The following is a 23,727-nucleotide window of genomic DNA, read 5'->3' as shown; positions in this document are numbered from 1 at the left end:
GTGTTCTTGGGGACCCTCAATTCTGCAGAAATGTTTTGGTACTGTTATGTGAATTATTTAACAAACTATTTCAGTGTCTCTGTGCGTCTCCTAAAAGGTTGTAAGTCTTTAGGGATTTAAGTAACGGACAGAGTCCCGATCTGCATAGTCAGAGATCTTATTCATTGAGAATTCTGCCATCACAATTTCAGAGTCCATCTTTTATACTCATACGTCATACAAAAATCCCTCCTCTCTGTAGGCAGGCTGTAGTTTTCCACTTTATAATTGCTCTCCTGACCATCAGTTCACACACATATACACACATACACACACACACACACACATGCATTTTCTTATCATAGTCTCTCTCCTCCCTAAATTCCTCAGTTATCTTGGTTTCTCAGTTGCCTGTTGTTAGATTAATTTGTATTTTAAGAATAATGACTAAAGGATTTCACCCCAAATACAGTATAAATGTATAAACTGTGTTACAATTATAATGTATTGTCAACCTACTAACAGAGGGGGGCGGGACTAAACATTCCAGGGTGAAGGGGACTGAGAAAACGGGTTACAAAAAGACTCCTAAAGGTGGGCGGAGCAAAATGCCTTTGTGTGTCAAGGGGTATAAAACAGGAGTGTATGGGTTTTGGCGCCAGAGCTCTCCATGAATCAAAATACAGATCATTCTTGCTGGTTGTGGACCTTGAATCATTTATGATTAAAACCAGAGCCTTACAACCTCTGGTAATGATTCAAGCTTAGAAATTCTCGTAACACCTGTAGACAGTTCTCCTTGTCCTTTGTTGTCTGGCCTAACTCTTACTCACGTTGCTAAATAGTAGCACAATGTCATAATCTTTACTGGTCCTACACTCACACATTACCAGGTAGTAGATTCTAACACATCTCACACAGTTTCAGAGTGTAATAATTAGTCACTACTAAGAAAGTACTAATCATACTTAAAACAAGAACATTTCACAACTATATTTAAGGGTGGAACATTTAGTTATTACTTTTAACCCGTATATAGAATTAATTTCTATATCAGGTACCCTTCCCCAGATCTGTACCTCGACACAATCCTGTCTTGGAGCTCTACTGACAATTCCTTGACCTCATGGCTTGGTTTTTGCTCTGACATGCACGATCAACTGTGGGACCTTATATACACAGGTGTGTGCCTTTTTCAAGTCATGTTCAATCAATTGAATTTACCATAGGTGGACCCAATCAAAAATTTATGAAAACCTGTTTTCGCTTTGTCATTATGGGATATTGTGTGTAGATTGTGGGAAATCTGTAATTTTAGAATAAGGCTGTAACGTAACAAAATGCACTGTAGTAGGCTACGGGCTGCAAATAGCCTACATTTGAATAGTTTAATGTTTAAATAATATTCACAGTTTAAATAACAAATATTCACCGTTTTGAGTATCACAACGTCTATCCATTCATTATCCATCACAACACGCACACCAGACTACCGGTGAGCAGGAGCTAGGAGAGATTCCTCAGTGAAGCGCGCGGCCGCGTGCTGTCATCGGGCTAGGCGGGTGGACTGGATGCCCCACATGTAGGAGCAGCAATCAACCCAAGATTTGACGGCAAAACACCATTTGTAATGACAGAATATGTCGGTGAAAAGCTACACAAACCTTTGTACTCAGATATAGACCCGAAAAATACCATTGGACGCATGCATAGAAATCGTGGATCATTTGGAAGAAATTGCTTTGAGACCATGAGTTGCAGATGGGGGACGGAGCTGTGGGTACGTAGAACTGCGCAAATATTTTCGTTATTTAACTTATTCTAACTCTTGCTTTTATCTGATGGACAACCTTTCAATATTTTCCGGTACAAAGTATTTGTGTATGTCTTTGCAATAAGGTAGCGAGCGAGCTTAAAGCTCCTGCTACCACGATGCTTATCTGCGCGTGCATGCAGCCTTTATTATCGGAGGTATAGGCTAGTAGTGGCCGATTCTATACTGGGTCGACTGTTGAACGGTTGGCTACAGCATCGGGTTTTACAGTCTCGGTGATGGATATATTTGTTATGAACCTCAATGTCTATCCCCCATGTTGCCTACGTGAAAAGCTGTAGTTGCTTACACTATCCTTTCTTATTAACCTATTACAATCACTAAACCATTGCAAATGGGGTCCATACCACTGGTCTATACTCTGCAGACACAGTAACTACGCTACAGCGTGTAGCCTATAGCTACATAGTAGCGACTCTGGCAACATGTTTAATTTGCAACGTTGTAGCGAGCGCGGTATTGTAGGCAACGCATTTTGGAATGTGTTTCTTCCCAGCTATCTGTCTTATGTCACCTTATAATAATAATAATAATAATAATAATAATAATAATAATAATAATATATGAAATAGCTATTGAGACTCTAGAACAGCGAATAACATAGGTTGAACGTATTCTCAGACACGACGTTTTTGCGCTCACAAAATGACCTATTGCAAATCTCAGAGGGTGACATCCAACATAACGAATTCAATATTTGCAACGATTGTTTCCTGTTGAAAATGGAATCTAGGCCTATAGTTGAATAGGATTGCTTTTTTGTTTTATTAAGTGGCCTAGATGTGGCAGCCTACGTGTATGCACAAATAGGCTATTGAATGCATTGCATAGATGCAAAAGGAACCCGCCACCACATTGTTCATTTGAGTGCACAACATATCATAAATATCCCACGGCGCTGACTGAATGCCAATAGTCCTATTATGTTCACAATTTGCTTCCTGTATCTTATGTTGTAGGCCTACATACAATAGTAGCTGTACAACAGCATAAAGTAAAGTAGTAGCAGAGTTACAGACCTAGTGTTGCAACAAAGACTGATGTAGACTCTATCCTTCTCTAATTTAACCATAATAGCTAATTTCTAATAATAAGTTATTTAGGAAGAAACGCCACTGAGATGCTCTGACTTACAGGAGCAATTATAGTTAAGTGCCTTGCTCAAGGGCCCATCGGAAGTATTGTCACCCAGTCGGCTTGGGGATTCGAAATGGCAACCTTTTGGTTACTGGCCCAACGTTCTTAACCACTAGACTACCTGCCACTTCAGAGCCAGTGTAGCCAGGGCAAGCTATTTGTTGTGAGTTTGAGAATTAACTTGGGGATATTTCTTTGTTTATATAATTTATTCTTATTTAATTTTCTGTCTCTTTTCTTACAGGACCAGTTTGACAACTTGGAAAAGCACACCCACTGGGGCATTGAGTTTGTGGAGAGGTATACAAAATTTGTCAAAGAGAGATCTGAAATTGAAATCAGCTATGCAAAGCAAATCAGGTAAGGCTGGGAAAACATGACCCTCTTCACTCCCCATTTTGATACTGTCTGTCTCTAATGGCGGAGGTGTGACTACTGCTTGAGTACAGGACTACTAAAACATGTTTAGTTGATTTTAGTAACTTTGATAAAACACTACAGAGCCTGTATCACCAATGTCGCCTAAGTCATGCCACAATCAAGTGCAATGAGGTAATGCTCACAAAGAGTGACAAAATAATCTCTGGTATTCAGATTTGTATCAACATTTCTGACATGCATACACGAGGGTCCAGTGGTACAGTATAATAATATTACGTGGGCCAGCTGTTGCTCTATTCTATCACTGCACTGTCTTGGGTCAGGTGGTTGTTGTAATTTAAAGAGAATGCCTTCTCAATAACCTACCTGCTTAAATAAAGGGCACAAATAAATGTATGAATATCAGCCCACTTCAAAGTGATGTTCTAAATTCAGAGGTGAATGTAGGCCTACCTAATGGTGGTAGTTTATGTATCAACAAAGTGAGATGGATTAGTACAGATACAGGCCTTTAACTCAGTACAACCGGAAGTGTAGGTCGCGTATGTAACGCATTACCATGGTTACTAGGTTATCCATAGCAATGACCCACATTTGTTTTCCTCCAATGGTCTTGGGAGCTTCCCACTGTATAATATGGCAGTACTTGCCAGACAGTGATAGTCACTGACGGAGCAGTCCCCGGGGACAGTGGATGAGTTGCATCGCTATCTGCCATTCACTCACCAAGGAATACACAGCAGCAAATTCCTGCATGCATAATCAACCAACATCAACCTTGTATCTGGAGAACATTTTAAGGGGTTTTCTGTGCCTCAGCAATAGTGCTGCTCTGAACTGGATTGTCCTTTGGGTGTGTTTTGTTCTCCAGCCAGTATCACTAATGGCACCATTTTACATTGCATATGAGGTGTTTTGTTAAATTGTGACTTTTCTTCACCAGCCATAATAGATTTGAATTCTTTACATATGTTGATGTTACAGTTGATAGTATATTGATTTAGGAAACCATAGACTATACACATCAGAATATGGAGGGCACGGATTGGACACTGAATGGAGTTATTAAGCCTTTTTAATTAGGCAAAAAGCCCCAAAAGACAAGCAGGGGTTTAAACTGGCCTGAGAAGACAGACTAGGGTCTTGTTAGTCATTTTATTTCCAAAGGGTTAACATGAATCTGGGCGTATGGGATTTGCACCATGTGCTGTGGTGTCAGGATCCAGATTTGTCATGTGGCTGCAAGCAGACAAAGAGGTGGCTGGCACGTCTGGCAATCTGCCTAGCAACACATCAGAATAGATGGTCTGGAGCAGAGCACAGTGAGTGGAGGCTACCAGTGATTTATGGGGAGAAATGCATTCCGGAATTCTTGCCTCTGTATCTGCTTACGATAGTCCACTCAGAGGATGCATATTATATTACATGATATGAAATATCTTACATTTTTCATTGTTTCATTGTACAGATAGTATGATGATATTTCAAGATGAATCTTGCACATACAGTTGTGCTTTCAAAGTAAGGCTCTATCCCCAGTTGGATGAATCATCCTGAGTTTCACATTAAAGCTAAGGGATGACTTCCTGACACAGTGCCTCTCATGCTGCTCTTTCTTGTCCAATCACGCTGTTGTTCATAGAGATGTGTGCATATGAGGCCCAGATGCAGAGGTAAACCGAGGATAATCTGTCACTTGTCAGGATAAAAATTCTAGTTGCCCATTACATACATCAGGCCCGTCCATACATCAACAGCTTGTGCTTTTGACATCCTGTCACTGGGCGCCCCTTCCCCATGAGTGCACAAATATACAATATCTTTGTTTACACATGTCCCTCTGTATCTCTCCACAGTTCCTCATTTACAGTGTATTGCATGTTTTCCACACCTGTACTGAATTATTTTCCCATTCCCTAACAGAAACCTCTCGAAAAAATATCAGCCCAAGAAAAACTCAAGAGAGGAAGACGAATACAAGTGAGTGAAATGTGAACGCATCAAGGATTAATGTTCACTGTATCAGGTTGACCATGCACATTAATGTGGCTATTATTTTTGTGATTAATTCATAAAGTCATGTAATCAATTCTCTGATTTCCCATCTCCGCTCATTACCGGCTGTTAGTGGGTAAACATAGCTGTTTCAGATTAACATGGCTAGACTTTCATGGCTTGCAGTGAAACACTCCATATCTGCCCTGGAGGTTACTGTGTAGCTAAAGCCAAGGTTATTTCCAGAAGGATACTTTTTTTCCATCAAGAAGTTATCCTTCGTTGTATGTGCAAAACAGTTGGACAATTCCAAGACATGTGCATAGTGACTGTTTGAAAGAAAATTAGAGACTTTTCTTAAGGCAAGGGAGGAAGCCTTTGAAGGAAGTAGTGCCAGATGAGAGGGGAAGGTCTATACGGACACTCATGACACTTAAACCGACTAGCCACCCTGAGCCTAATCCTTACCCTAACCGTGACCTAATTTTAACCAATTCTGAAATGAAATATCGGTTTAAGCATCAGGGGTGTCCATATAGCCTTTTCCAGATGAGGGTGTTATCCGTGGCTTATTTCCCCACTTAGTCACAAAATCACAAAAATAGAATTCTAAGTATGTCCTGTCGTTCGAAGACCCTGTCGAAGTGGTCTGTAAATTCTAGAATTTTGAATATTATATAGTCCATAATATACAGTACTTATCAATTTTTTTCTTTTGATATTATATGACCAAATATATTCCTCTCAGATAATGGAATGTGCTGATGATCTTCTGTACAAGTGTGACGTTAATATTTCTCAGGATGTATAATAATAAAGCTGTCGTGATTAAATGTGAAAAAAGTTTTTCAACATGTTTCGTGGTCACGTCTCGTCACCAGGTACACGTCCTGTCGGGCCTTCCTGATGACCCTGAACGAGCTGAACGACTATGCGGGACAACACGAGGTCATGGCTGAGGATCTCACCACTCACATCATCTGTGAGCTGACGCGATACATCCAGGAGTTGAAAGCAGAGAGGAAATCGGTAAAACATCCCTTTTCCTGTGCATCGCTCATTCAGACATTAATTGAACTCTCCCAGATCATGATCATTGGCAGCTCAACCATTTTGTGGTGAGGCTATCCAGAGATTATGGATATCACATGATCTGAACGAAACCAGCCAATCCCTGGTCAACCAGTGGCGGCTCTGCACGGTGCTTTGGAAAAACATAACAATCAGATCAACAAATGTGCAAATGCCATTGCTTGAGCAGATGCAAAAATGCTATTATGTCATTTGTGATTGTCATTGCTCTGACCGACACAGCCAGGGATCAAGCTGATAATCTGTTATGATGTTGATCATCATTTTACACCGCCCCATCCAATAAATCCCGGGGATAGAACTGGGTCAAGTATCCAGGTCAATGGATTGGAAGCAGGTTGACCCTACTGCCCCCACCCATCCATAGTAGCCTCCACTGCTGATAAGTGGACCAGGCCTCTGTCTGGAGCTGGGTGGCTGGAACTAATATGACGTGGGGGTGTGTATGACGAGAGCAATGTGTAACAGCCCCCCACCCCACACACACACAGACACACTTTTGTAAGGTTTTGGCCTCGTCTGACAGCATGTCTTTGACCATGGCTCAGCTCAGAGCAAGAGAGTTAGTCCTTTTTTGTTTTTTGAAACCAGCTTATTTCAGTCCTACCATTCCTGTTGCATTATTTAGATTTTCTAACCTGTAGTAAAGGTAGCTTTGATCGATAGCTCACTCCGATGTATGTTTTTTCATTCATAAAATTCCCAACCAGAACATGGTGTAGTTAAATGAGGTCCTGATACCAGGAATTGAACATTAGCTTTGAAAGCCACACCAATGGTTTACGTCTCCTATCATTTAAATTCAACTCACAACAAAAACAGAAGTGCCTTTTGAGTCTTCAGTGAGACTCTGTAAGTGCCCTTGGAGGTGGTTGTATATGCTGTGAGGAGCATTACATTAGTCAAGAATAAGCACATCAGCAAATCACTTTAGTCAGTGTAGTTTTGGCTCAGTAGTTTTGATTCTATGGAATGGCTAAGGAGTAGATGTGTCTTTTTGTTGGGGATGTTGTAGTCTACAGTGTGTAGCTCTTTCATTCATCATAATGAGTGTCATAATATATTTCATAAGAGATGTAGAAGTCTCTTGACTGTCTAGTTCTAGATACTAAACTGTTCAGCGTTCAAACCACAAATGATTCTACTGCTGTTTATGCGTCCTTTAACAGATTAACATTTATTTTTATTTTTACAGCATTTCCATGATGGCCGCAGAGCTCAGCAACACATTGAGAATTCTTGGAAACAACTCGAATCCGTAAGTGTCCTCCTGAGGTAGAAGTAATTGAAGAGATACACCACTGAACCATTCCAACTTTACATGTGAATTGCCTCTCCTCAGAGTAAACGGAGATTTGAGAGAGACTGCAAGGAGGCGGACAGAGCCCAGCAGTACTTTGACAAGATTGATGCTGACATCAACGTGACTAAAGCGGACGTTGAAAAAGTAAGTTATAGACTGACGTAGAAATGTTCACTCCTACCCACAATTGACTTGACCTCATCACGTGTGTGTGCGTGCGTGTGTGGGCCCACGCGCATGCGTGTGTGCGTTTGGCGCCTGTAGGTGGGTGTATGTGTGTGAATGTGCAGCTACTCTTAGTCGCCACGCCACTCCACTCCCACTCATGAAGCTGTGAACATGGTTTGCGTGGCAACAGCTTCACTGACAAGAGAATGCTGTGGCCCTCTTGGAAGTGGGGTTGGAGCCAAATATGAATCACTGCTGGTAGACAAGGGTACAGTGCTTCATGGCGCTCCAGCTATGGGCTTTTCTCATTGTTCCCTCTAAACTCAATGCCTCAGATGCTAACCAAGCCATGTTACTGTACCAGTATAATGCCGATTCCAAAATACAGTGCTATTATTTCAGTATTGAGTAGAAAACATCAACATTGCCCTTTCTGTCAGTCGTGAAAGAACATGCCTAGAATGTTGTTATTTTAGACCTTAGAGTTATATGATTCCTTACCCTGACAGGAGTCTATGGGCCAGGAGAGACTGTAATCCAAGGTTTAGAGTTTAAACAGCCACTGCTAATTCCAGCTAACATAAGCCATCACTAACCAAAAGATGGGGGCAAAGGGTTGATTTCAGTTGATTTAGCCATGACATTTTGACATTGCACAGTTGCCTGCAATTGTACAAAGATGCAAACAGTTTGCAAACCTTCTCAGGCACTATTGACATCACGCAGTGAAATGTACCACCTAATGTACAAGTCAAGAATCTCAGAAAGCTAACATGGACTAACCTAAACAGAATAAATTATCATTAAACGTTAATATACATTTTGCGTGTCAGTTACTGTTGTACAAAGTCACCTTTTCTATGAAATTTGGTGAAAACCATACAAGCAATGCCATAGTCAAAGTATTAAAAAGTATATTCCACATAGTTCAAGCCTTTTTGCAGTCTAGTAAGCAATGCCATAGTTCACTACATATTTGTCGCCAAACCCACTGGCTCCAGGTCATCTATAAATCACTGCTAGGCAAATCTCCGCCTTATCTTAGCTCATTGGTCACCATAGCAACACCCACCCGTACATTTACATTTACATTTACGTCATTTAGCAGACGCTCTTATCCAGAGCGACTTACAAATAGGTGCATTCACCTTATAGCCAGTGGGATAACCACTTTACAATGTGTTTTATTTTTATTTATTTAATATATATATATTTTTTAAAGTTTTTTTTTTTTTTTTTGGGGGGGGGGTAGAAGGATTACTTTATCCTATCCCAGGTATTCCTTAAAGAGGTGGGGTTTCAAATGTCTCCGGAAGGTGGTGAGTGACTCCGCTGTCCTGGCGTCGTGAGGGAGCTTGTTCCACCATTGGGGTGCCAGAGCAGCGAACAGTTTTGACTGGACTGAGCGGGAACTATGCTTCCGCAGAGGTAGGGGAGCCAGCAGGCCAGAGGTGGATGAACGCAGTGCCCTCGTTTGGGTGTAGGGACTGATCAGAGCCTGAAGGTACGGAGGTGCCGTTCCCCTCACAGCTCCATAGGCAAGCACCATGGTCTTGTAACAGATGCGAGCTTCAACTGGAAGCCAGTGGAGTGTGCGGAGGAGCGGGGTGACGTGAGAGAACTTGGGAAGGTTGAACACCAGACGGGCTGCGGCATTCTGGATGAGTTGTAGGGGTTTAATGGCACAGGCAGGGAGCCCAGCCAACAGCGAGTTGCAGTAATCCAGACGGGAGATGACAAGTGCCTGGATTAGGACCTGTGCCGCTTCCTGTGTAAGGCAGGGTCGTACTCTCCGAATGTTGTAGAGCATGAACCTACAGGATCGGGTCACCGCCTTGATGTTAGCGGAGAACGACAGGGTGTTGTCCAGGGTCACGCCAAGGCTCTTCGCACTCTGGGAGGAGGACACAACGGAGTTGTCAACCGTGATGGCGAGATCATGGAACGGGCAGTCCTTCCCTGGGAGGAAGAGCAGCTCCGTCTTGCCGAGGTTCAGCTTGAGGTGGTGATCCGTCATCCATACTGATATGTCTGCCAGACATGCAGAGATGCGATTCGCCACCTGGTTATCAGAAGGGGGAAAGGAGAAGATTAGTTGTGTGTCATCAGCGTAGCAATGATAGGAGAGGCCATGTGAGGATATGACAGAGCCAAGTGACTTGGTGTATAGCAAGAATAGGAGAGGGCCTAGAACTGAGCCCTGGGGGACACCAGTGGTGAGAGCACGTGGTGCGGAGACAGCTTCTCGCCACGCCACTTGGTAGGAGCGACCGGTCAGGTAGGACGCAATCCAAGAGTGAGCCGCGCCGGAGATGCTCGGAGAGGGTGGAGAGGAGGATCCGATGGTTCACAGTATCAAAGGCAGCAGACAGGTCTAGAAGGACAAGAGCAGAGGAGAGAGAGTTAGCTTTAACAGTGCGGAGAGCCTCCGTGACACAGAGAAGAGCAGTCTCAGTTGAATGACCAGTCTTGAAACCTGACTGGTTTGGATCAAGAAGGTCATTCTGAGAGAGATAGCAAGAGAGTTGGCTAAAGACGGCACGCTCAATAGTTTTGGAGAGAAAAGAAAGAAGGGATACTGGTCTGTAGTTGTTGACATCAGAGGGGTCGAGTGTTGGTTTTTTGAGAAGGGGTGCAACTCTCGCTCTCTTGAAGACGGAAGGGACATAGCCAGCGGTCAAGGATGAGTTGATCAGCGAGGTGAGGTAAGGGAGAAGGTCACCGGAGATGGTCTGGAGAAGAGAGGAGGGGATAGGGTCAAGCGGGCAGGTTGTTGGGCGGCCTGCCGTCACAAGTCGCAAGATTTTATCTGGAGAGAGAGGGGAGAAAGAAGTCAAAGCATAGGGTAGGGCAGTGTGAGCAGGACCAGCAGTGTCATTTGACTTAACAAAAGAGGATCGGATGTCGTCAACCTTCTTTTCAAAATGGTTGACGAAGTCATCCACAGAGAGGGAGGGGGGGGGGGGGATTCAGCAGGGAGGAGAATGTGGCAAAGAGCTTCCTAGGGTTAGAGGCGGATGCTTGGAATTTAGAGTGGTAGAAAGTGGCCTTAGCATAAGAAAAAGATGAAGAAAATGTAGAGAGGAGGGAGTGAAAAGATGCCAGGTCCGCAGGGAGTCTAGTTTTCTTCCCTTTCCGCTCAGCTGCCCGGAGCTCTGTTCTGTGAGCTCGCAATGAGTCATCAAGCCACGGAGCTGGAGGGGAGGACCGAGCCGGCCGGGAGGATAGGGGACATAGAGAGTCAAAGGATGCAGAAAGGGAGGAGAGGAGGGTTGAGGAGGCAGAATCAGGAGATTGGAGGGAGAAGGCTTGAGCAGAGGGAAGAGATGATAGGATGGAAGAGGAGAGAGTAGCGGGAGAGAGAGAGCGAAGGTTGCGACGGCGCATTACCATCTGTGTAGGGGCAGAGTGAGTAGTGTTGGAGGAGAGGGAGAGAGAAATGGATACAAAGTAGTGGTCGGAGACTTGGAGGGGAGTTGCAGTGAGATTAGTAGAAGAACAGCATCTAGTAAAGATGAGGTCAAGCGTATTGCCTGCCTTGTGAGTAGGGGGGGACGGTGAGAGGATGAGGTCAAAAGAGGAGAGGAGTGGAAAGAAGGAGGCAGAGAGAAATGAGTCAAATGTAGACATAGGGAGGTTGAAATCACCCAGAACTGTGAGGGGTGAGCCATCCTCAGGAAAGGAACTTATCAAGGCGTCAAGCTCATTGATGAACTCTCCAAGGGAACCTGGAGGGCGATAGATGACAAGGATATTAAGCTTAAATGGGCTAGTGACTGTGACAGCATGGAATTCAAATGAGGAGATAGACAGATGGGTCAGGGGAAAAATTGAGAATGTCCACTTGGGAGAGATGAGGATTCCTGTGCCACCACCCCGCTGACCAGATGCTCTCAGGGTATGTGAGAACACATGGTCAGACGAGGAGAGAGCAGCAGGAGTAGCAGTGTTTTCAGTGGTAATCCATGTTTCCGTCAGCGCCAAGAAGTCGAGGGACTGGAGGGTAGCATAGGCTGAGATGAACTCTGCCTTGTTGGCAGCAGAGCGGCAGTTCCAGAGGCTGCCTGAGATCTGGAACTCCACGTGGGTCGTGCGTGCAGGGACCACCAGGTTAGAAAGGCAGCAGCCACGCGGTGTGAGGCGTTTGTGTAGCCTGTGCGGAGAGGAGAGAACAGGGATAGGCAGAGGCATAGTTGACAGGCTGCAGCAGATGGCTACAATAATGCAGAGGAGATCGGAAAAAAATGAACTAAACATCTGGGAAAGGAGAGAGCGGGGCCTCCCTCACCACAACTCCCAAATATAACTCTCCCAACTTCCACCTCAGAAACTATAATTGTTGTAAACTACAGCGGTTCAATGTTTTCTAGGAATAGACTAACTTAGTTTATTCAACTAGCTAACTAGGTGCAGTATTATTCCGTGAAAAACGTCCGGGCACCTCGTCATAAGACGCCACAGCCAGCTAGCATGCCGGTCTCCAACAACACAGTTTAGCGCCAATACTCAGCCACAACAACCACCAGTGTATCAACACGCAAGCAGATCGTTCGTGTCCGTGTCTAACGTTGTGGGTTAGTCCCGACAGCTTGAGCGAGTCCGTCGTCAACTTATTCAGCCAGTTAGTTAGCTAGAATAGTTAGCAAACTAGCTAGCCATTGCTTTCAGACAAAGAAGAACCCCTCCTTTCACGGCACGAACACACAGAGAGAGCCAAACTAACGTTAACTAGTCACCCATGTCCCGAATTCCTTGAGCGACTCGGGCTATCAATATGTAAAAAACAAAACACAAGTGTATGTTATGACTTACCCCTAGCAGCTACTGTTAGCTAGCCAAGTGCAAAGCTAGCCACTGAATTGACTCAGCCAGTTCGCGTCTGTTCGCTCGGTCGTTCCAACTATTGTTTACTAGTAGCTATCCAGGTAGCAACAAGCTAGCTAAATTACAAGCACAGTAGCCACTTGCTACCTAACGTTAACACCCGTAGTATGCGCTCCAGCAGGTATATCTCACTGGTCATCCCCAAAGCCAACACCTCCTTTGGCCGCCATTCCTTCCAGTTCTCTGCTGCCAATGGCTGGAACAATTTGCAAAAATCTCTGAAGCTGGAGACTCTTATCTCCCTCACTAACTTTAAGCATCAGTTGTCAGAGCACCTTACCGATCACTGCACCTGTACACAGCCCTTCTGAAATTAGCCCACCCAACTACCTCATCCCCATATTGTTATTTATTTTGCTCATTTGCACCCCAGTATCTCTATTTGCACAACATCTCTTGCACATCTATCATTCCAGTGTTAATACTAATTGTAATAATTTTGCACTATAGCCTATTTATTGCCTTACCTCCATAACTTGCTACATTTGCACACACTGTATATATATTTTCTGTTGTATTTTTGACTTTATGTTTTGTTTTACCCCATATGTAACTCTGTGTTGTTTTATTTTATCGCACTGCTTTGCTTTATCTTGGCCAGGTCGCAGTTGTAAATGAGAACTTGTTCTCAACTGGCTTACCTGGTTAAATAAAGGTGGAAAAAAAAATTAATAGTACTGTAGTTCATTCAGTACATTACTAATAAATGAATAAAACTTTCACATAATTAGGACGTCTAAAACCTGTCTGTAGTACTCTGAAACTAACTCTGTTTTTGTTTTCCATCATGTCTTATAGCGGTGCTATCTCAAGGTAGGTTTACTAGGTGTCTGTATGTCTGTAAGGTTCAATGTACACCCGTAGACATACACTACATGGCCAAAAGTATGTGGACACATGCTTGTCGAACATCTCATTCCAAAATCATGGGCATTAATATGGAGTTGGTCCCCCCTTTGCTGCTATAACAGCCTCCACTCTTCTGGGAAGGCTTTCCACTAGATGTTGGAACAGTTCTGCAGGGACTTGCTTCCATTCAGGCACAAGAGCATTAGTGAGGTCGGGCACTGATGTTGGTCGATTAGGTCTGGCTCGCAGTTGGCGTTCCAATTCATCCCAAAGGTGTTCGATGGGGTTGAGGTCAGGGCTCTGTGCAGGCCAGTCAAGTTCTTCCACACTGTTCTCAACAAACCATTTCTGTATGGACCTTGCTTTGTGCACGGGGCATTCTCATGCTGAAACAGGAAAGGGCCAAACTGTTGCCACAAAGTTGGAAGCACAGAATCGTCTAGAATGTCATTGTATGCTGTAGCATTAAGATTTCCCTTCACTGGAACTAAGGCGCCTAGCCTGAACCATGAAAAACAGCCCCAGACCATTATTCCTCCTCCACCAAACTTTACAGTTGGCACTATGCATTCGGGCAGGTAGCGTTCTCCTGGCATCCGCCAAACCCAGATTAATCTGTCGGACTGTCAGATGGTGAAGCGTGATTCATCACGCCAGAGAACGTGTTTCCACTTCTCCAGAGTCCAATAGCAGCGAGCTTTACACCACTCTAGCCGTCGCTTGGCATTGCGGATGGTGATCTTAGGCATGTGTGCGGCTGCTCAGCCGTGGAAACCCATTTCGTGAATCTCCCAACTAACAGTTATTGCTTCCAGAGGCAGTTTGGAAGTCGGTAGTGAGTGTTGCAACCGAGGACAGATGATTTTTACGCGCTATGCACTTCAGCACTTGGCGGTCCTGTTCTGTGAGCTTGTGTGGTCTGCCACTTCGCAGCTGAGCCATTGTTGCGCCTAGACGTTTCCACTTCAGAATAACAGCACTTACAGTTGACCGGGGCAGCACATTTGACTGACTGACTTTTTGGAAAGTTGGCATCCTATGACGGTGCCATGTTGAAAGACACTGAGCTCTTTGGTAAGGCCATTCTACTGCCAGTGTTTGTCTATGGAGATTGCATGGGTGTGTGCTCGATTTGATACACCTGTCAGCAATGGATGTGGCTGAAATAGCCGAATCCACTAATTTGAAGGGGTGTCCACATACTTTTGTATATGTAGTGTACTATTGCCAGTTTCACTCGGAATGTCATTTCAAAATAAGATCTCCAAAGACTTGGAAGGGACGCAGTTATGGATTGGAATGGGTATTTAATGTAAGAAGCTGCTGGGGTCAGTTAGTGGAACAGCATTCCTAAATGGTAATTGAATAACACTACAGTGAAAAGACACATTTATAAACATATTCATATATAAACACATAACAAATATAGGCACAAATTAAATGCATCATCGTTTAGATTGCAAAGTATAATGTCATGCATACAAAATGTTTTGATGGTTTACTGTGAGTCCTGTTATGCTATGGATACAGTCCTCAACTGTCTGCTGAAACAACATCCAGATCTTGTTCTGTCAGTGTACAGTTTGTCTGTGTTCATCTTCTATGTAGGTGGATTAAGTGCATGCAAAATTAACAAAGTTTGCTGTTTTCTTTTGTTATTGTTGTTTGTTTATGGTCAATGTTTCCGTCATCTGGTCATTGTAAACATTAAATGTGAATTGAGGAGCTGCATCACAATACACCAACCAATAGTCTTGACGTCCTGGCATGGTGTAATACACATTCTTGACACTATTGGGGAGACCCACTCCCAGCAAAGTAACACAGCATAGCTCAGCTTTGACACACATACTAACCCTCAGGTCATCATTTGTATAACTCTACTATGCTTTACTATATCCACTATATATAACAATAACATATAACACTCCTCTCTCCCTCCAAGAGGAAAGGAAAGCCACCGAATTCTAGTTTCCTGCCACTAATGTATCTATGTCATAGGCACTTCCCTTAGCCGTGTTTCCTTGTCTTGTTCGACGTGGCAGAGGAGGTTTAAAGCCCAATGAAATATTAATTGACACTGTTAAGATCCTGGTATGTCAGATGCAAAAATGTAACCCTATAAGAGGATGAGGGTGGGTTGGTTCAACTCTCTCGTGATCATTTGATGAAAATGTATTACTGGCCTAGGCCGCGATTGGGTCGTTGTTTTTACAACATGCTGTGGACTATAACGACAGTGGTGCTTATATAATGTGTGGTATTGAGATTTGTGTTGTTTTTGTGCTTTAAATCAAGCATACTATACTGTCTGTATGGGGGTTTCAGTTCAATATTATTCACATTCTGTTTTTCTTTTTTTAAGATTGACTTTGCTTTGATCAATGTTATGCGTGTTAACACACAATGTACTGTGTCAGTGTTCTGTGGAACAACGCAAGGTTTACAGTCCCACTTGTTGGTGTGCATGCAAATCTTTAAACGCTCTCTGAACTCCCTCGCGGTGTACAGGCCAGACAGCAGGCCCAGATGAAACACCAAGTGGCAGAGGACAGCAAGAATGAATACCTCACCTACCTGCAGAAGTTCAACAAGGAGCAGAATGCACATTATTATACCCTCATACCTCACATCTTTCAGGTAGTTCACCTCACTCACAGTACCGAATGATTGGAAGTGCATCAGGGAGAAACTCACTGCATTCACTAGTACGCAGTGCTTGACTTGGGCAGGAGCTCACCGGAGCTCCTCATATTTTCTACTGCTTGAGCACCTGCACCTCATAGAATATTAGCTCCTGCACCTAAATATAAACAGTACCGGCACCCAAAATGAGTACCGACACCTATTTCAGTCCAAGTCAAGTACTGCCAGTACTCACATCCACCCTATTCACAATATAACTGATGTGTATGTGATTGGCAACTCACAATCCTATTTTAAGTGATAGTAATCAAACAATGTCTTCTTTGCTGCAGAAACTACAGGAGATGGAGGAGAAACGGATCGAGAGAGTGGGAGAGTCTATGAAGACTTACGCAGAGGTCGATCGGAAAGTGTTACCTATTGTTGGCAAATGTTTAGATGGCATGACCAATGCAGCAGAATCCATCCAGCCAAAAATGGTTAGTAGGCCTGCTGCATGTTTACAACATGTTTCTTGTTATGTACAGTCATTTTCCATTGTGACAAACTGTGAGGAAAGTGCATAGGAAAATCTGTTATACATTTTAGTGACATCATTTGACTGGATTTCTATATAAAAGAGCGGAGAGAATATTATTGCAGTTGTTCGTTGTTCTATTCGCTGAAGCTGTGAAGGGTTAGCAGCCCACTAAATATAGGAGGAGAAGATCCATTATTTACACCATCAAAACGCTGACTTTGGCGCTTCGTTAATGGCTGTCCCACTTTCACATTAATGAGATGTGATTGTTGCTAGGCAAAGTCGCACACGGGTTTCATCAACGATAGTGACAGTTTTATTCTATATCTCAAAGGAATCCAGTTTTGGGGCATTTGTTAACATATACATTTACATATGGTAAAAAAAGAAATACAGTAGCGTGAACTCAGTTTTACTATGTATCTGAGATCAGTGTTGGTCTATGATCAGCCCCCCAACCCCCATCCATTTATTATAGCGAAGATAAAAATGTATCCTAGATCAGCACTTTTACTCTAAAACGCTTTCTGTGGTGTGTTCGAAGAGCCATGCCTTTGCTGTAATTGTGTCTCCCTGCGCCAGATAAGAGTTTGAAAATGCTGTAGTTTTGAAGTTGGCTTCCGAGAGGAATACTTACACTTTAAAGTGCAAATGAGTTTCTGCAATTTGGTTCATTTTGGTGCCCTCAAGCTGAAATACATTTGGTGAATATTCATAATATTCTGTCTGTTATACATTAATGAACTCACTATCCCCAACAGGACACCAAGCAGGTGGTGGAATCCTACAAGTCTGGCTTCGAGCCACCTGGCGACGTAGAGGTTGAGGACTATAGTCTGTCTATGAGGCGGACTGTGTCAGAGTCCAGCTATCTAAACTCGCGAGGGGAGAGCAAGCCCAGCCGCAGCAACAGCAGGGGAAAACTGTGGCCTTTCATCAAGAGAAACAAGGTAAGGCCAACACCGTCAGTCCACAAGACTGCCCTCTACCTACTGTACTGTACTAGCCAGGGCCGCGTTCGGCAGGGCCCCACGCTGTGGAATGTTCAGGCAGAAATATATGTTGACGAACACACGCACGTCTCTGACATTAAGAATAAGGAATCCTGTCCACTCTCGTCATTGTATTTCCATCTGAAATGTTCCACGTTTCCACAACTGAATGTGGCCCAGGTGTCTGACTGAATGTGGCCCAGGTGTCTGACTGAACGTGGCCCAGGTGTCTGACTGAATGTGGCCCAGGTGTCTGACTGAACGTGGCCCAGGTGTCTGACTGAACGTGGCCCAGGTGTCTGACTGAACGTGGCCCAGGTGTCTGACTGAACGTGGCCCAGGTGTCTGACTGAACGTGGCCCAGGTGTCTGACTGAAGGTGGCCCAGGTGTCTGACTGAAGGTGGCCCAGGTGTCTGACTGAACGTGGCCCAGGTGTCTGACTGAACGTGGCCCAGGTGTCTGACTGAACGTGGCCCAGGTGTCTGACTGAATGTGGCCCAGGTGTCTGACTGAACGTGGCCCAGGTGTCTGACTGAAGGTGGCCCAGGTGTCTGACTGAAGGTGGCCCAGGTGTCTGACTGAACGTGGCCCAGGTGTCTGACTGAAGGTGGCCCAGGTGTCTGACTGAAGGTGGCCCAGGTGTCTGACTGAAGGTGGCCCAGGTGTCTGACTGAAGGTGGCCCAGGTGTCTGACTGAAGGTGGCCCAGGTGTCTGACTGAACGTGGCCCAGGTGTCTGACTGAAGGTGGCCCAGGTGTCTGACTGAAGGTGGCCCAGGTGTCTGACTGAAGGTGGCCCAGGTGTCTGACTGAAGGTGGCCCAGGTGTCTGACTGAAGGTGGCCCAGGTGTCTGACTGAAGGTGGCCCAGGTGTCTGACTGAAGGTGACCCAGGTGTCTGACTGAAGGTGGCCCAGGTGTCTGACTGAAGGTGGCCCAGGTGTCTGACTGAAGGTGGCCCAGGTGTCTGACTGAAGGTGGCCCAGGTGTCTGACTGAACGTGGACCAGGTGTCCGACTGAACGTGGACCAGGTGTCCAACTGAACTGGAGAGGGATATATTTTTTTAAAATATGAAATAAATGCTTGTTGGAAACACTATATCTAAATGTTCAACTTGTGCTGGACACAGTGTTCACTCGTCATACAATAACAGTTACTTAACCGCTGCCGTCTTAAGTGTTGTTAACCAGATTCTTTCTGTTGTCCTTCCATAATTTAATTATTTGTGGTGTTACTTTTCCTGATTTCTTTCTGTTATTGTTTTGTTCCATACCACTCCATGACCCTTACCCATAGCTTATGTCTTTGTTAGCTTCCCCACGCCAACCACCCCCTCCACCCCCTACCTCCCCATCACCTGGTGCCGTGCCAAACGGCCCCCAGTCTCCCCAGCAACCCAGTGAGCCCCTCTCCCACCGCCTCAACGAGTTCATGACCTCCAAACATAAAATGCAATGCTTAAGGAGTCTGAAGCGTGGGGTAAGTTGATTTTGTACGGGAAGATTGACTCTGTGCTTTATGACATTGACGTAGTGCCTATGGGCTACTGATAGTGGTTCCTACTACAGTTGCTCGATCCCTTTGAATGGCATCCGACCGGGCCTACCACCTGGCCTACCACCTGGCCTACCACCTGGCCTACCACCTGGCCTACCACCTGTAGACAATCGTATGGAAGTTGTGTTTATTCTGGCACTGTGTCCAAATTTCCAATTTATGGTTGGTGTGTGTGTTTCATGTTAATTGTTTTAAGATTTGTTTATACTGTAGGTGGACAAAATGCTGCCAATGGCGAATGAACTGTTCAGACTGACATGCCATATATCTTAATATCCACAACCCTTCATTGTTGCTTGTACAGTTTCATACTTCTGTCTCAAAGTTTCAAACGTATGTTGACATTGTGTATTTTTTGTCCCATTGTCTCCCCTCACTTGGAAAGCTTTCTCTCAAGCTGGTAAGCACGACTGTTTTCATAACTCTTCAGATGGTTGATGACTATATGGTTTTGTAATGCACACATTACAGGTGCAATCTACATCACTATAGAGGAATCTAAAGTGTGTACTTTCAACTGAATATGCTCATCTCAGATCTCATTGTTGCTGACAACAATATAAAGTGCAGTGCTGTGAAAAAGTATTTGCCCCCTTTCTGATTTTCTCTATTTTTGCATATTTTTGACACTGAATTTTATCAGATCTTCAACCAAAACCTAATAATAAATAAAGGGGACCTGAGTTTACAAATAACAACAAAAAAGTATACTATTTTATTTATTTAATTAACAAAGTTATGCAACACCCAATTCCCCTGTTTGGAAAAATAATTGCCCCCTTACACTCAGTAACCGGTTGTGCCACCTTTAGCTGCAATGACTGCAACCAAATGCTTCCTGTAGTTGTTGATCAGTCTCTCACATCACTGTGGAGGAATTGTGGCCCACTCTTGCATGCAGAACTGCTTTAACTCAGCGGCATTTGTGGGTTTTCAAGCATGAACTGCTCGTTTCAATAAGTATGTAATTGTTGTGTTATTTGTTCACTCAGGTTCCCTTTATCTAATATTAGGTTTTGGTTGAAGATCTGATAACATTCAGTATAACAAATATGCAAAAGTATGAAATAACACATATGGAATCATGTCATAACCAAAAAAGTGTTAAACAAATCAAAATATACTTCAAATAGCCACCCTTTGCCTTGATGACAGCTTTGCACACTCTTGGCATTCTCTCAACCAGCTTCACCTGGAATGCTTTTCCAACAGTCTTGAAGGAGTTCCCACATATGCTGAGCACTTGTTGGCTGCTTTTCCTTCACTCTGCCGTCCGACTCATCCCAAACCATCTCAATTGGGTTGAGGTCGGAGGATTGTGGAGGCCAGGTCATCTGATGCAGCACTCCATCACTCTCCTTCTTGGTAAAATAGCCCTTACACAGCCTGGAGGTGTGTTGGGTCATTGTCCTGTTGAAAAACAAATGATAGTCCCACTAAGCCCAAACCAGATGGGATGGCGTATCGCTGCAGAATTCTGTAGTAGCCATGCTGGTTAAGTGTACCTTGAATTCTAAATAAATCACACAGTGTCACCAGCAAAGCACCCTCACACCAAAACACCTCCTCCTCCAATTTGGACTCCAGACCAAAGGACAAATTTCCACCGTTCTAATGTTCATTGCTTGTGTTTCCTGGCCCAAGCAGGTCTCTTCTTCTTATTGGTGTCCTTTAGTAGTGGTTTATTTGCAGCAATTTAACCATGAAGGCCTGATTCACACAGTCCCCTCTGAACAGTTGATGTTGAGATGTGTCTGTGACTTAAACTCTGTGAAAGTATCCTCTGCAGCAGAGGTAACTCTGGGTCTTCCATTCCTGTGGCAGTCCTCATGAGAGCCAGTTTCATCATAGCGCTTGATGGTTTTTGCGACTGCACTTGAAGAAACGTTCAAAGTTCTTGAAATGTTCCGTATTGACTGACAATTCCACAAATTAACTTTTAAGAAGGCACACCTGTTAATTGAAATGCATTCCAGGTGACTACCTCATGAAGCTGGTTGAGAGAATTCCAAGAGTGTGCAAAGCTGTCATCAAGGCAAAGGGTGGCTATTTGAAGAATCTCAAATATAAAATATATTTTGATTTGTTTAACACGTTTTTGGTTACTACATGATTCCATATTTGTTGTTTCATAGTTTTGATGTCTTCACTATTATTCTACAATGTACAAAATAGTAAAAATAAAGAAAAACCCATGAATGAGTAGATGTGTCCAAACTTTTGACTGGTAGTGTAGGTCTGGGTGTTTATTTGGTGGTTTGTTTTTTCATAGGGTTCTGGCCCTGAAGATTGTAGTCACCTGCCTCCTGAACAGAGGAGGAAGAAACTCCAGGCCAAAATCAGTGACATTAACAAGGAAATACAAAAAGAGATGGATCAGAGGTAGAGTACATGTGTGATTGTCCAATTTGTGAATCTAGATGAGTAGTTTTAAACTAACAGAACAATTCTTCAATATGAATGTATGAATGCGTTGTAGGGATGCTCTGTCTAAAATGAAGGACGTGTACATAAAGAATCCACACATGGGGGACCCCAACAGTGTGGACCCACGATTAGAGGAGATCTGCCAAAATATTGACAAGTTACAACTGGATGCAAGGAAATATGAAGTAAGTTGAAATGTTACAAAGGATCCATGTCGATGCATGTTAGATATTTCATGTTTGTCAGAGTATGTTCTAGTGGTGGTGCTGACGACTCCAGACCACACACTAAGATCTGGGTTGGAATCTTTGTCTGCCACTTTCACCCCCGTCTTTCCCCTCATCTTTCCCATATCGATCCAAAATAAAGACGAATAAAGGGAGTGGGATTCCACACACTAGTTAATGTATGTTCGTATTGTTATGTTCGTATTCTTATCTTTTATTATTTCTTATTGGTGTTGCATTGTCGAGAAGGAACCTGCAAGTAAGCATTTTGTTGGACGGTGTATACCATGTGTATCCCGTACATACGACTAATAAACCTTGAAATGTATCATCAAGTACAAATCAAGTATTGTTGAGTCTAAACCTTTTGATGTCTGTCTGCAGGCCTGGCTGGTAGAGGTGGAGACCAGGTTAGCGGAGAAGAGTGACCCACACAAACGACAAAGTGGATTGTACGACTCCCAGACTACTACACCAGTCAACAACAACTGTGCACATGTCAACCGAGAGAGGTAGAACAAATGTGCCCCTTACTATATCTCAGAAACAGTGGACTAGCAGACAGAATTAAAAATAAAAATAAAAACCTTGCTCTAGCTAGCTAACAATGTCTGTCACAAGAGATTACCATATGTTTTGACTAAAACTTGTTTGGGGGCTTGTTGCACATTATTTATTATGCTCTAATTATAACTGACAAGGACTGTCTATTGACTCAATGTATGCTTATTACCACGGCTTTAAATGTATGGGTTTATGGATTTGACAAGTCTCACCCGTGCCATATGTGCAATTTTGGATGATATGATAGGCTGGTGACTTGAAAAATTGCACATACAGTATCCATGTTGTTGGTCTTTACTGTTGCTCTTCTTTATGTGGTTAGCCCGGACGGCAGCTACACAGAGGATCCTAGCACAGAGCATCACCTCAAATCTCGGAGCACCGACTTTGATGATGACTTTGATTACGAGGACCCACTCCCCACTATCGGAACCTGCAAATCACTCTACCTATTCGAAGGTATGCCAAGGCCCCTTCTGGAAATATGTGTTGTAGATTGGGGTTTGTTGTATTTTTCAGAACAGATGTCTCGCCTGGGTCAAATAACATGGAATCGGCTTCTTCTGCCATGTTAAAGAAAAGTGCTGCAAAGAAGATATAACTCATCGGGGCATATTCAGAAATGTAAAGTCTGTATGTCATTACATAGGTTATTGTTAGATGATTGCAAATGATCGTGGTGCTTCGCATCACCCTGCGAGATAGTTTTTCACATTAACGATCTACCGTTGGTGCAGCATAGGCATTTTGGAAGTAAGTAACATTTTAACACACTCAGCTGTAAAATAACAATGACTTGCCGTTTTCTCTTTCCTGTCTCCTTCTCAGGTCAGAACGAAGGCACCATTTCCATGACCGAGGGGGAGCTGCTTTATGTCATAGAGGAGGATAAGGGTGACGGGTGGACGCGGGTGCGTAGGAACGAGGACGAAGAGGGATACGTGCCCACATCTTACATCAAGGAATTTTTCGACACAAATGCCAAAGGTGCTATGACATACATATAATTGTCATTGTTAGAGAGAGGGGAAATGGGTGGACAAAAAATTAAATATCTCCTGACATTTCAACCCCCCTGAACTCTGGTGTTTCAGAAATATCACAGAATCATTGAGACAGAACTCTCAGAACAACGGACTGTATTTACATTTGTACTTGGGCTTTTTACCTT

At 43.7% G+C, this 23,727-nt stretch overlaps 1 protein-coding gene across 1 annotated transcript; it reads left to right on the top strand.

Annotated features, from left to right (window-relative positions):
* Nucleotides 1-1,684: 1,684 nt before the first annotated feature.
* Nucleotides 1,685-23,563, top strand: LOC311141853 (formin-binding protein 1-like; the record flags this gene model as incomplete). The annotated part of the gene is made up of 17 exons (XM_084177346.1): nt 1,685-1,759; nt 3,195-3,310; nt 5,255-5,311; nt 6,208-6,355; nt 7,614-7,676; nt 7,761-7,865; nt 13,572-13,586; nt 16,134-16,262; nt 16,601-16,747; nt 17,550-17,738; nt 19,078-19,260; nt 19,724-19,738; nt 21,611-21,720; nt 21,818-21,950; nt 22,377-22,504; nt 22,879-23,015; nt 23,385-23,563. The coding sequence occupies 17 exons, from the start codon at nt 1,685-1,687 to the stop codon at nt 23,561-23,563; spliced, it is 1,929 nt and encodes a 642-aa protein (XP_084033472.1).
* Between the last annotated feature and the right edge of the window lie 164 nt (nt 23,564-23,727).

The sequence above is a fragment of the Coregonus lavaretus genome, assembly GCF_964263955.1.
Source record: "Coregonus lavaretus genome assembly, chromosome: 14".
NCBI classification, from domain to species: Eukaryota; Metazoa; Chordata; class Actinopteri; order Salmoniformes; family Salmonidae; genus Coregonus; species Coregonus lavaretus.
The sequence above is the reverse complement of the archived record's forward strand: the minus strand, read 5'-3'. Positions and strand labels throughout refer to the sequence as shown.